The 14,059-nt window shown below is 40.6% G+C and overlaps 1 protein-coding gene across 1 annotated transcript in view; it reads left to right on the forward strand.

Annotated features, from left to right (window-relative positions):
• The window catches only part of VGLL3 (vestigial like family member 3), a 194,013-nt gene extending 182,836 nt beyond the window's left edge, over positions 1 to 11,177 (forward strand). The window contains exons 5-6 of the mRNA XM_054392005.1: positions 8,961 to 9,158; positions 11,133 to 11,177. Coding sequence (XP_054247980.1) covers positions 8,961 to 9,158; positions 11,133 to 11,177 — 243 coding nt within the window. The remainder of the gene's footprint in view (positions 1 to 8,960; positions 9,159 to 11,132) is intronic.
• Positions 11,178 to 14,059: the final 2,882 nt, after the last annotated feature.

The raw sequence follows: 14,059 nt of genomic DNA on the forward strand, positions 1-14,059 counted from the left end.
GGTTGGTCAGTTTATGATCACCTGAACTGTTTGCTCCTCCCTGCGGTTGTCTTATTTTACTATGCCCCCCCAATATGGTACACAAGATTTTGCAGTGACCTTGGTCTGCATACCCATCCTCAATACTAACTAGAAACATTGAGCATTATCACTACCACAAGCAGACACTGTCTGTGAAAACATGTTAACTTCAGAAAGTGCAGTTACTTAGAAGAGACTGAGCTGAAAATTAACATCACCAAACAAAATTTGTACTGGTCTAACTCAAGCCAGGACAAGGGACATCAAGCTTTAGCCATTCACCTAGTACACAGTCTTCCCTGTGTCCCTATGGCTTCTATTGAAAGAGCTTCTGAGACCCCAATGTGTGACAGTTTTGGTTTTAAATCCTTGAGAAGAGAGATTGTCCTTTTCCTTCTAGTTGTTAAATAAAACTTCCTTCTCCAGTTATGGATTTTTTAGGAACCTATAGCTTTCCCATTATGTATAGAATTTTAGGGTATGTACTACACTGAACATAATTTTAACCAGTGTTACCAAATAAGGTGGAGAAAAGATCTTGTGTTTATAGGTTAAAAGCATCAAATAAGACCGTGGTTTCTAGATACACATTTTTTTTCAAGATTTTTTGTAGACACCATCTTAGTTTTGTATTCATTTTCACTTTCATTAGGTAGGTATGTTTTTTCTTTCTTAAGAGACTTTACTGCTACAAAATGTCTTCCCCTGCATGGTCCACATTTTTACCTTCTTCATTTTAGGCCATAGTTGCTTCTTGCACATGCCCAGCCTTTGGGAAATCAAACCAAACCAAAATAAAACAATGCAAAACACCCAACCCTCATCTTCCTTGTATTTTCTGTAGGCTATTTGCTTAACTTTTCCATGGTGACGATTGCTGCTTGTCTATTGATTATTTCCATAGTGCAGACACTGTTCAGGAAAAAATACTAATATAAATTGAAGAGTCTTCTTAGACTTCTAAACTGTGAGTCAGGCATTCTGCATCATAACCATACAGAGCTAGCAGTAATTTATATGTTTTCTTTCATGCAGAGTTTCTGTTGAGTGGGAAACAAAATGCATACTTTTGGAGATGCACAAAATAAAACAGCAGTTTACTCATGCATAGAAAGCAAATTACTTTTGGGTAGAATAAGAATGCTACAGTCCAGAGCTGATGTGGTTTTCATGTTGTCTTAAAGAATAATGCCAAATCTTTCCTCCTTGCATTGTTTTTAAAATGAAAATTAGATGTAGCTTTGCACCACTGAGATATTCTTGGATTCAGGACATTTCTGTACTCTACAACACCTTGCAGAGCTCCTGCCTTACTTATGTGAAGGTAATTTCACTGTCACAGCTGTGAGATAGCATCTACAGATTGTTCTGCAAAATATAATTTTCCATTAGGAACCAAGGTGAGTATTCTCTAGCAATCAGAATTCTTTGATAAACATTTATTTTTGTCTTCTTCACCTAGACAAGACTCTGCCACAGTGTTTGGAACATCTCCCAGGCTGGATCTAGCTATATTTCTTGTAGGTGCTAGAAATCTATATAGTGACAGTTGCTGGCAGTGATAACAGTGGACAGACAAGCAATGTAATTTTTTAAAGTTTCCTGTTTACTATATCCCTTCTCACAGTGAAGATCTTGTCTCCTTATCAATCCAGCATAGCTAGGAAAGAGCTGATGAAGGACAAGGGGACACACTGCAATTGCACTGAGTGCTGTGCTTTTGTGCATGTCAGAGTAATTCCTATCCACCATGACTTTCTGATCTCTGTGACCTAATGGTGGTGGCGGGCTGAAATTTCAGCTTATTTCTTCTACATTAATCCCTCTCCTGCGAGAGGCCAAAGAGGCTGGCTTTATCATTTCAATCAGTTTCCCCTCATCAAACAGCTCACCTTGGTAGAGAAAGGTTTTGGAACAGATATTTGCAACAACTTCAGATACAGTGCCTCTTGGACAACTCATAGTCAGTGGAAGAGTAAAACTGCTATTTATTTAAATGAAGCTGTCACTTGACCTGAATGCATGTGCTTTTGTCATAACTACCTTAACTCTTCTCCTTTTGCAAGAAAGGAGACATAGTTTCACAGAGCCAGCAGTCTGTTTTTTTGGCATGATTAACTTGTGCACTTTTTAATCTTCAGATTTACCATGGCAGCAATACATTTAAAAAAAATCACGGTTGTGGGGTCTCAATTCCATAATTTCCATTCTTTCTCTGCTGTTGTTCTTTGCAGAGCATCTAATTTGCATTCCTGGGAGAGTGTACACAGCAGCTGACTGGTTAACAAGAGGCAGCTGTCTGACAAAGACTGGGGAAGGACTTAGGCTTTCTGTTCTAATAATCACAAGTGCCAGCAACAGGACATGAGGAGGCACTCAGACACAAATAAATTAATTAGCAAGGACATTATTTATACACTGGGAATTCCTGGTGTATGTGATGTCTGCTCTAATAACCCATAGAAAAATCGCCTTCCCTTGCTATAACACCTTAGGGAGAGGGCCAGCAGAGAAAGACCACGGCAAGTTCCCAACTAAAGGGAAGAGGATAAGAAGCAGCTTGCAAATCTGCAGGGAAAGACCCTGAATATATATAAAGAACACAGCAATCCATATGGACACCTGCCCCTCACAACAGCTTCTCTTGCTCCAGGCTAGATGTGTTACAGAGTGACCCGTGATTAATACCGATAGGATTGTGGTACACGGGGATTTGAAGACTTCAAGCTTGCTTTTCCTAATTCAGTGAAACACAGGTGAACATGTAGCTTTTAGGAGAAAAGACAGCCTTCCACAAAGGTCAAGGAAAAAAAAAAAAGAAATATCTTCCTTGCTTATGTATCTTTTATGAAAAAGTCTAGATTTCATGTACCATATGAAAATGAATGAAAATAAAACTGTAGTAAGGACTCTTTCTCCTTTCCTATCCACAGTATTTGGACCCAGTTGTTAATTGTTGAGGGAAAAAATGCCAATGTTGTCAGGGGAGCCCAAATTCTTATTTCTGGCCCATAGAGAGTGACACTTTTTATTAGGCAGTTTAGATACTTTATAAAAGGAGAAGAATGAAAGGAGGAAATGGATGAAAGCATTGAAAGGAGGATCCAGAGAACTACAGGCCTGTCAGCCTCACCTTGTACCAGGGAAGATTATGAAGTTCATCTTTGGTGCACTCATATGACAAGTGTGGGATAATGGAGAGATCAGGCCCAGTCAGCATGAGTTCATGAAAAGCAGGTCCTGCTTGACCAACCTCGTCTCTTCCTATGACCAGGTGACCCACCTAGTGGATGAGGGAAAGGCTGTGGACATTGTCTACCTGGAATTTAGTACAGTCTGACACTATCTCCTACAGCATTCTCCTTGAGAAATTTGTGGCCCACAACATAGTCAGGTGAACTCTTTGCTGGATTAAAAACTGGCTGGATGGCCAGGCCCAAGGAGCTGTGATAAACAGAGTTAAATCTATCTGGCAGCTGGTCACAAGTGGTGTCCCCCAGGGCTCAGTATTTGGACCACTTCTGTTTAATATATTTTTTAATGATTTGGATGAGGAGATTGAGGGCACCATCAGCAAGTTTGTAGACAACAGTAAACTAAGCAGGAGTGTTGATCTGCTTGAGGGTAGGAAGGCACTGCAGAGAGATCTAGACAGGTTAAATAGATTTGCTGAGGTCAACAGAATGAAATTTAAGAAGCTCAAGTGCCAGGTCCTGCAGTTTTGCCACAACAAACCCAAAAAACACAACAGGCTTGGGGGAGAGTGGCTGCAAAGAAGCCCAGTGGAAAATGATTTGGGGGTGTAGGTGGATGGCCAGCTGAACATGAGCCAACAGTGTTCTCAGATGGCCAAGAAGGCCAACAGCATCCTGTATCAAAACCAGTATGTCCAGAAGGAGTGGAGAAGTGATTGTGCCTCTGCAATTTGCCCTGGTGAAGTCACAGTTTGAGTACTGTGTTTAATTCTGGGCCCCACAGTACAGGAAAGACATTGGGGTCCTGGAGCATGTCCAGAGAAGTGCAGTAAGGCTGGTGTGGGATTTGGAGGGCCTGTCATATGAGATGTGGCTGAGGGAGCTGGGGTTGTTTAGTTTGGAGAAGAGAAGGCTAATTACCTTCTACATTGCTCTCTACAGCTACCTGAAAGGAGGTTGTAGTGAGTCTAGTGTTGGTCTCTTCACCCAAGTAAATGTGGATAGAATGAGAGGACATTAGAAAAAACTTCTTTACTGAGAAAGTGGTGAGGCTTTGGAACAGGCTGCCCAGGGAGGTGGTGGAGTGGCCATCCCTGGAGGTGTTCAAGAAGTGTGTAGATGTGGTGTTTCAGGATATAGTTTAGTGGTCATGGTAGCTGGGTTGTGGTTGGACCTGAAGATCTTAAAAAGATCTTTTCTAGCCTTAGTGATTCTATGATTCTATATACTCTTTGATTGCTTTGCTATAAGTCCATACGTGGTAGATCATAAAATTCTGACCTTTAGCCCTTGCTTAAGAAAAATAAAAGAATAAGTTTTCCATTAAACTGTTGACTTTTATTGTATCCTAAGCTATGAACCACATGTTCCTCTTGTATTGCTGAGTCACTCCATTTTTCAGTACTGCTCAGAACTGTTCACAATAACACCTGAGCTTTTCTGGGGAGTTGAATTAATCTGCTATTTCATGAAGAAGTAAAAATGTTTCTTAATGCAGATTTTTGTTTTCTCTAATTGGTCTGTAAACATGTAGGAACGGGGTATTTAGCTACATGATGTAATTTGTCACATTTATTGCTGCAACACTGATAGCCCAGGATGATACGAAGCTGTGGTATATAAGACAGAAAAGACTAATGATATTGAAATGAACAGCACTTTAAAGCATCAGAAGTTTAAAAGAGGAAAGAAATAATGAAATCAAAAAAGAAAAATTTCCCACAATATTTTTTAAAGAAAAACATAACCCTGTAATTTATAGTACATGGTAATTACTTCTCTGTTTGAGATGCTGACTATTTTCTCCCATTGTAATTTTGCATACTGGATAATGAGTATCCTCGGCACAGAAACAACAGTAATGGTTGTGCAGCAAGAGGATGGTTACTTGATCATTCTACAATAAAACACCTCTGTTATTCTCAGTGCATGACTCAAATACAGGTGTGCAGAGGAGTAAAATAGAGAGGCCTGAATATTAAGTTAGGGGAAAAAAAAAAAGGCAAGATACTTTGTCAAATAATCCAACAGAGCATAGCAAAGTCATGCTGTATAAAACTGATATGAATATCAGTTCATGAACTGATAGGAACATGAGCGTGAAATTTGTGTTTTGTAAAAATCCCCTGCAGATGACCCTTAGGATATAGCCAATGTCTCCATACAGACATAAAAGCACGCTTCTTTTTCTTTCAGAAGGAAATAATAAATCCATGTAGAATTTTATCCAAAATGCAGATTAAAAAAAAAACAAACCTGGCTACTGGTTCAGTGAATGAGTATCACATGAGTTGTATTCAAATTCCCATTCAGTTCTATGGGAGTAGAATATGGTCTGCTGGGAATTAAACATTCAGCTTCTATTCTAATATAAATCAGTCAGTGGAGGACTATATAATGGAAATTTTAGACTAGACAGGGAATGCCTAGAAATTCAGTTAGTACTGTGGGGTTGGTTTTTTTGTTTGGTTAGTTTTTGGGGGTTTTGGTGTTTTGGTTTTTTTAAGCATTTGTTAATCTATTTTTTATATCAGTCTTAAATACCTCTCACCAAACTTTGCTGTTAAGCATATTCTTTGAAACAATTGTATTTGTTTAGTTTGAAACATGTTTGCTAATGGATAAGGCATGTAAGTTTACTACTATTTCACTGTATATCTGTGTTACCAAATTCATATAAATATATTTGATGTAAATGTGGTCAATATTGACAACACAAGCTAAAACCCAGTGCTTCACCAGAGCACAAGGATACTATGATGGAATGATGGATGTTAAGATATGCCTAGGGGGAAAAAAAAGTGTCTATAAATTTTTGAGTGATAAAGTTTGTGTTTACAGATCGACATGAAGATCTGAATGGATGCTTCAATCCTCTGATAAAGATGACTTTCACTTTGGTTGTTACAGTGCTACGCTCTATATGAAAAAAGGACAAATGCTTTTCCTTATAGACATTATGACTTACCTGCTGCAAAATGGAGGGGATTCCCAAACACCATTATTGATAGTTAAAAACTACTCTTACAGGCAGTTTTCTGAAGGCAAATGCGCAGACTGGTCACAGTGAGCAAACAGCCTAGAATAATAAGTATGCCTGATCTCATCCAAACCTGAGAAATAACTCCCTATATATAACCAAGAGGAAATAAATGTTACCCAAATCATACCAGCCAAAAAAGGGTATAAAGCAGTTGCATATATTGTAGATCCAAAGAATATTATTTTAATACAGTGCCATCATACTATTTCTACACAAATATAATTTATATAATTTATCAGACTGTTATACATTTCAATACATTGGAAATCAGTTTAAATTTAAATTACAGACTAAGGACCTTATGCCTGAGTGGATCTTACAGGAAGTCTGCAGAGGAACTTTTCATAAGGATCTCTAGCAACAGCACAGGGGGGAATAGTTTTAAGGTGAGGGAGAGTACGTTTAGACTGGATCTTAGGAATCATTCTTCGGTACAAGAGTGGTGGGACTGGGGAATAGGTTGCCCAAAAAGGTTGCAAATACCTCCTCCCTGGGGGTGTTCAAGGCCAGGCTGGATGAGGCCTTGAGCAGCTGAGTCTAGTTGTGGGGCATCCCTGCCTCCCATGGCAGGGAGGTTGGAGTAGGTGATCTCTAAGGTCCCTTCCAACCTAAGCCATTCTATGACAATAAAGATAAAACTTCAAGAGAAAAAAAAAAAAACCAAATCTGATAGAATCCTCACAGAATTAATACTGAGTTTCTCCAGTTTAAATTACAACAATTCCATCCTCAAGTAAGTCCTCAATTAACCTCATCTGATGTTCCAAGTAGAATATTTTAAGGGTTGTGAAGCATGCAAATAGAAGCTTCAATTAAAGACTTTCTTCCTACATTGGGCAGCCTGTGAGAATGTGAAAAATTATATAACCAGCCCAGTGCCTCAGTAAACATCCATAGATGATAGAGAGGAGACTGACAAAATTGAGGATCAGCATCCTAATTCCTTTTGCAGGTAGAGTCTAGAAAGATTAAGAACTTATTTACACAGGGGAACAGGGGCTCTCTTCACATTCAAAGCCTGGTTTCTGCACATTTGGATGGCCTGCATTCACATAGCACAGATCTTATCATGAATTATCTGCAGAGATAAAAGATATTCTGTGCTGCTTTTGTAACTATAGTAGATTCAAAGTGCATTAAGTGAAAGCGTGCTAATATTCATTGGCTGCAGGTGAACCATAGGCTTTCCTGGAGATCTGTCAAAGGCTCTTTCAGGGGACAACCCTGCGTGTGCACTCCTGCCCTTGCCTCTCATCATCAGGTGTTGCTGCCTGGTTAGACACTGGTATGCAGCTGGGGTGAGACCCTTGCTGGTAGTAATCACAACCTGGAGGTCACACTGGCAAAATACCCTAAATAATGTAACTGTGCTCTGGCTTAAGAGCATTGCCTGTCTCAAGTGGGACAGACATCCTGGAAAGGAAAAGGCAAAGGTTCATGGTGCTGTGTGATGAAATGTGGCAACAGAGATATCACCTCAAGTGGCTGATTTGCTGATGGTTTAGAACTGGGTTTTTCAGTTGTTCTGGACTGAAATGAGGGGCCAGCATGAACCTTTTTACACCCCTTGTGTACACCTTGTCAGCACTTTGCATAGGCAGCTTGTTAGTACCAAAAAGTGGTCTGGGCTTCTGATTACTTCTTTCCTTGACTTCTATGGATTTTACCTTTAAGTTTGCTTCCATTACATGCAACCAATATGATATCATTTTATAAACTTCTAGGACCCATTTTTACCACATATCTGCTGGAGACTGGCAGCTGTTAGGATTTTTAACCTCTCCTCATGTGCTGAATGCAGTGACTGTGTCAGAGAAAAATCTATTCAGACTTACTGCTTGTTGTGTAAATTTCAAATTCCCTGCTCCCAATCCAACTATCAAATAGGTATTTGTATGTATTTGCACAAGCTCTATTTTTCTTCCTGCATGCTGATAGCCATTTCCCCTAAATATTCAGATGGATAAGTACTTTCTCTGTTGAACCTTTGAAATACCAGTTAAAAAAAATGTTGTGAGAATGCGTCACAGCTATCCATTCCTAGCTGTTCTCCCTTTCCCTTCTGCCATCTGACACATTTTTCCCTTCCACTCTTCTTTAGCTCCATTCAGTGGGAATGCTACTCTTCCCATATCACTCTCAAAATGGTGATGTCACCTCCTGCAAAGAAACCCAGAAAGATAAACACTGTGCTCCTGCCCCTCAAAAGCCTATTGATTTGTACTTACTGTGCATAATGTGAACTAGTAATAGTGTTAAGTACTGTATCCTAATTAACAGAGTGCATTAATGCTTTCATTTTGTATAGTATGTAATGATGCACATTTCATAGTCCTGTGTCATCACAGAGCTCTCTAGCATACTTTACAGACATTTTCTTCCCCAATTACAAAGGGCAGAATTTCTGTAGCAGAAACACATTTTTGAGGTCTTTTCCCAGGACGAAACTTAGTAATGCAGCTGTAAATCAACCTTGCATAAGAAATGCATAGACTTAGTGCGCAGTGAGGCAGGAAGCTGTGAACGTTGTCAACCCCTGATGTTCTGGACAATTGTTTCAAAACACTGTTTCTGCATCTGTGAGCTTTGTACCTGTGCTGAAGAGGTGCAACATGAAATTTATGATACAGCTAATTCAAGGTGAGAAGCAGCAGGAAAAGAATTTAAGCATGAGGCTTAAAGGCTGTGAGCTTTTCCCTCAGGGGTCCATATGGGGACCAGTGCTGTTCAATATCATCATTGATGATATAGACAGTGGAATTGAGTGCACTCTTACCAAGTTTGTAGATGATACCAAGATGAGTGGTGTGGCTGACAAGACTGAGGTACAGGATGCCATCCAGAGGAACCTAGATAAGCTGGAGAAGTGGGCTAAAGAGAACATCATGATGTTCAATAAGGTAAAGTGCAAGGTCCTGCACCTGGGTCAGGGCAATCCTCATCAATACACGCTGGGGGATGATGAGACTGAGAGCAGCCCTGCAGAAAAGGGCTTGGGGGTACTGGTGGATGAGAAGCTGGACATCAGTCAACAATGTACTCTTGCAGCCCAGGTAGCCAGTCACATCCTGGTCTGCATCAAAAGAAGTGTGGCACGCAGATCAAGAGGTGATTCTGCCACTTTATTCTGCTCTGGTGAGACCTTACCTGGAGTACTGTGTCTAGCTCTGGAGTCCTCACCACAGGAAAAACATGCACCTGCTGGAGCAGGTCCAGAGGAGAGTGTGATGGTTTTAAGACTGTCTTTTTAAATTTTCTTCACTAAGTTCAAGCAGAGAGAGTGAAAGAATGTAAATAAATCGCTATTGGGTGTAAGAAAGCAAAATAATGATTATTCTAATCATTTCCGTTGGAGAGATAGAAATGTTTAAGAACTAATACTCAAAACAAGGTTGGGGAGCTGGGCAGTTCTCGGCTTGCTGGGCTTCTGTCTGTCTGCTGTTTCTTCTTTTCTGGCTGAAGATAACATACTGACCTTGACAAGCTAAGTCTAACAGCCTCTCTGCTTCTTGACTCTGCCTTCTGCCAGGGGGGTCTGGGGAGAGTCCTTCTGACTGGGGGGAGGCCCCTTGAGGAAGGCCCCTTAGGGGAAGCAAAGGGGGCTTCGTTGTGTTTTTCTGTTGATTGTACATATTTGTAAATGTTGTGAATAGTGTATATTTGTACATATTCTTTGCATTTCATCATAAATTATAGTTTTGCTTGTAAATACAGCTTTCATTTGCTTCCAGACTGAGCTAGCCTGGTCATTGTCGGTGTGGGACAGGGATTTCAGCTCTCACACTGTTACAGAGAGCCATGAAGATGATCAGAGGGCTGAAGCACCTCTCCTACAAAGACATGCTGAGAGAATTGGAGCTGTTCCTCCTGAAGCAGAGAAGGCTCTGGGGAGACCTTATAGTGGCATTTCAATATCTGAAAGGGACCTACAAGAAGGCTGGAGAGTGACTGTTTAGAAGAGCTGGTAGCAACAGGACAAGAGTCAATGGTTTTAAAGTAGAGCAGGGTAGGTTTTTGATTAGACAGAAGGAGGAAGTGCTTCACAACAAGGGCAGTGAAATACTGGAACAGGTTGCCCAGTTATACAACCAGAGATGTGGTTGAGGCTCCACCCCTGGAGACATTCAAGATCAAACCTGATGGGACCCTGAGCAATTTGATACAGTTGGAGGAGTCCCTGCTCACTGCAGGGGGTTTGAACCTAATGACCATCAGGAGTCCCTCCCAACCTGATGCATTCTGTGATTCTGTAATGATTTCAAGCTGTTTCACCCTTATGACCCTCACTGTTCCTTTCTTACCTTCAACTTGGCTGGTTTTCTTCAGAAATGAAGCATGTACAAGAAAGCTTTCCATGTAGCTGTATGTCTGTCTTTCATCCTTCCAATTCAATAACTTTTGAACTGACAGACTCATTTCAGCCACATTTGACAAAGGACATCAGGTTTCAAATATACAGTGCACCAAGAAACTGGGAAAATGTGGGACTGGGTAGAAGACAGAAACATGCTGAAAGACAGGCAGGGACGCCTCAGCACACAGCCTTTCTGTTTGGCTCTCTCTGGATCCAATGGCCATGGCTGACTGGCCAGGCTCCTCCTGCTCTGAACCATTAAGGGCATGCTGTGCTTTTCTGTGTACCTGTTATGGGTTTAAGACTGGGTGTCTTACTGTAGAGAAAAGTCCTCTAGAAGTACCAGAGAGTACAAGGGGCTAGAGGGTGGACACAGGAAAGTGTAATTATTGTTATCCCATCCCATCATCCTGCATCCCCCTGTACAAAGGCAGTTCACAGCCAATTCTTTCTCTTCTCTGCCTTCTCTCTGCTCACAGTTTCTCTCTGTGGTTTGTGGGGGAGTTTGGGCCTTCTACAGCCTCGGGCTCGCAAGCGAATTTCTTGCTACGTGATACTGGCCTAGCACGGGGGGGCAGTGAGGCTAGGGGGTGTGGGGGTGACATTCAGACTCGGTCAAGGTCTGGTGCGTCCAGCCTGGGGGTGGAAGATGAGGCCTGCTGAGGTTGAGTGGGGGCTAAGTTTTGGAAGGTTTTGGTCTGGTAGGCCCTGAATACCTGTTGTATTTGTGTATGTGTTTGCAAATAGCATTCATATTTAACCTCCAGTTCTATGTGAGTGTTTTTATTTTACTCCCTTGGGGGTAAAATACCTTTCCGTCCTTTCGCCCTGGGCAGCTCGTGGGTCAGATGAGGCCAGTACCATACACACACAGAGAAGAGGAGTCCCTGCAGTCAGGGGAACTGGAGGCACAAAGTGGAAGCAAGAGTGTGGTAAGCGAGGGATCTAGGGAAGACAGAGGGACATTGCTGTGATATGGTGTGTGTGTGGGAGGGGTAATTGTCGGAGGGTGTATGGGTTTATTGCAGATGTGGGAGCTGCGAGGTGAAGGGATATAAGGCACAAATCTGTGGGAAATCTAGCTTTATTTCTACCCATGGATATGTAACAACGTGTTGGCAGCAACATGTGTAATTTTGCACAGTTTCTTGAAGCAGTACTTAAATAGTTGTATCTTCTTACTTGCATTTTTCAAAAATAAAGATTTGCTTTATTCAGCTGACATATGTTTTTTTATGTGGCTTATAACACCAGCTGCATAAAAGAAAAGTATATGTCTTATGCTTAAGATTTTTTTCATGGTTCACTACTTAGTTTAAAATAAAATAGATTAGCAGTGGGAACTTAACCCCACCACATAACATAATGCACAATGAAAGCAGTATTTCCTCACTCTTCAATGCCCCCACACGTTCACAAAATAGTATGTGAACCCCTTGAGAAATAATCTACTAAATGTTCATGAAATACTTAAAAAATGCTATTAAAAAAAATCATTAGCCCCTAAACTCCGAATTTTAAACCATCACTTTTTATTCTTCATGTAGAACTGTACAGCCTTCTCATATTAAATAAATGTCCAAGGCAAAAGGATTTTAGGGAGGATGTCTCTCTTAGCTGTACAAATTGTAGAATGCAATTATATGAGATGAACAAATACTGCCCAGCAGCTAGTAGCCTACTTACATTGCAGTGACATCTGCCTTCCATTTCCAAAACCTTCTGTCATCCTCCTGTATCTCAGGCGATAATTAAATTGCCCTTTCTTTTAATTTTTATTATTTAGAAACAGACAAGTGACAGTTAGCAGGGTCTCCCAGGATAAAAGTTCTGTCGTCTCTATTAATGTGATCAAGGTGGGAGGAACTATCTCTTTCAGTTAAGAAAATAGGTATGGCTCACTGGCGAGCAGTGCATCTTCTGCCTTTGCTAATCATAATTCAGTGATATTGATAAAGTTGCCATAATAATGTACAAGGCCAAAAGCTGGTCTGACTCTGAGATCTGACCTACAGAGCTGAGGCCAGCAGACAGGATTAAGTTAAACCCATGCCCTCCGCCAAAATAGATACATATATGTAAAGACCTACAATGAAACAAACACTGGGCACTGTGAATTCAAAGCAGTTTGAAAAGGTAACAGACTGTGAAAGGGGACAGATGTAGGAATAGGTACATATGAATTTGGTCCCAAAATCGCAGGTGTAGAGAGGTAAGGCTCCCAGCATACCAAAAGAAAGGAAAATTCACAATGCCTATTTACACACACACACATAGAATAGAGTGGGTGGAGAGGAGGAAGCAAATTCACTGAGACAGATATAATGCAGTACTGAGTATGTGTTACAGTGTGAGAGCTGCTAAAGGGGTCATGATTTTGTACAAACCAAACAGGTCATGTAGGTTGGTCTGGAGGCAGCTATTTTTGCTGATATTCAAAGCCAGCTCTCCATTTCAGAGCATCATTCCCTTGCTTTTCCTTATTACCTGTTTGCACAGTGACTCTTCTTCCCCTATTCTGTGTTTGTAATTGTTTGTTGTTTGATATCTCCTACTGACTAGAAATAATAATACATAGAATATGTAGATTTGGAAAAAAAAAAAAAGCAAGACTTCAACCTGCCAATTAAATTAGGTTAGGAAAAAGTGTTCAAGATAAGTTAGAAGTGATATAGATGAAAGCCAAGTTTTGCTCAAGAGATTGCCTCTACACACTAGAGAAAGAAGAGTGAACTTGCTTCCCCGAATGAGGAATCCACTCTTATGTAGTGGCTAGTATTACAAAATTTCTTTTTTCTGTCTTTTTTAAGGAAGATCTTCACCACATCCCACTGGGCACAGATGTAATCAGAGAAGTTTTAATCTTGTCTTGCAAGTCAGTCCCCTCAGCAATTACTAGCATTGCCTTTCTTTGAATTCCCTTCCAAGTGCTCTGTAATGTTATAGTAAGAGTTTCTTCAGCCTCATATACTCCCAGGCCAGCTTCTTTCTGCATAAGAGGGGCTTAAGGGCATTCAGTGGGAAATATTAAGCATCTTCCAAGATCAATCAAGATTTTCAATTTCACCATTATCAAAGAGATCAGGATTATTGCTCCTTCTTGGATAAAGGTATCATGGTTCTTCACTGGCAGACTGAAAAACTAAAAAGTAAACAAAATTTTAAAATGGCTCTTTTGCTGTGATATTGCACTGCGGATTGACATCTAATTTCTTGCTATTATTACCCACTCAGTCTCTTTTGACATTGTTGTTTTCAAATTTTTCCTCCAACTGAATCTCTAGTTTTGATTAATGTTTTCCCAGATGCCTGAACCTGGGGAAAACCAGTACTTTCAGTCTCAGTTTGTTAAGGGCTAAGAATCTCTTTGATGATCCATAACTAATTTTACTGTACTTGTCACAAAGCAGATGTGTGGCATTAGTCCCCTAAGCACTCTGCATTCAG

This window comes from Indicator indicator, chromosome 1 (assembly GCF_027791375.1).
Source record: "Indicator indicator isolate 239-I01 chromosome 1, UM_Iind_1.1, whole genome shotgun sequence".
In the NCBI taxonomy this organism is placed as follows: domain Eukaryota; kingdom Metazoa; phylum Chordata; class Aves; order Piciformes; family Indicatoridae; genus Indicator; species Indicator indicator.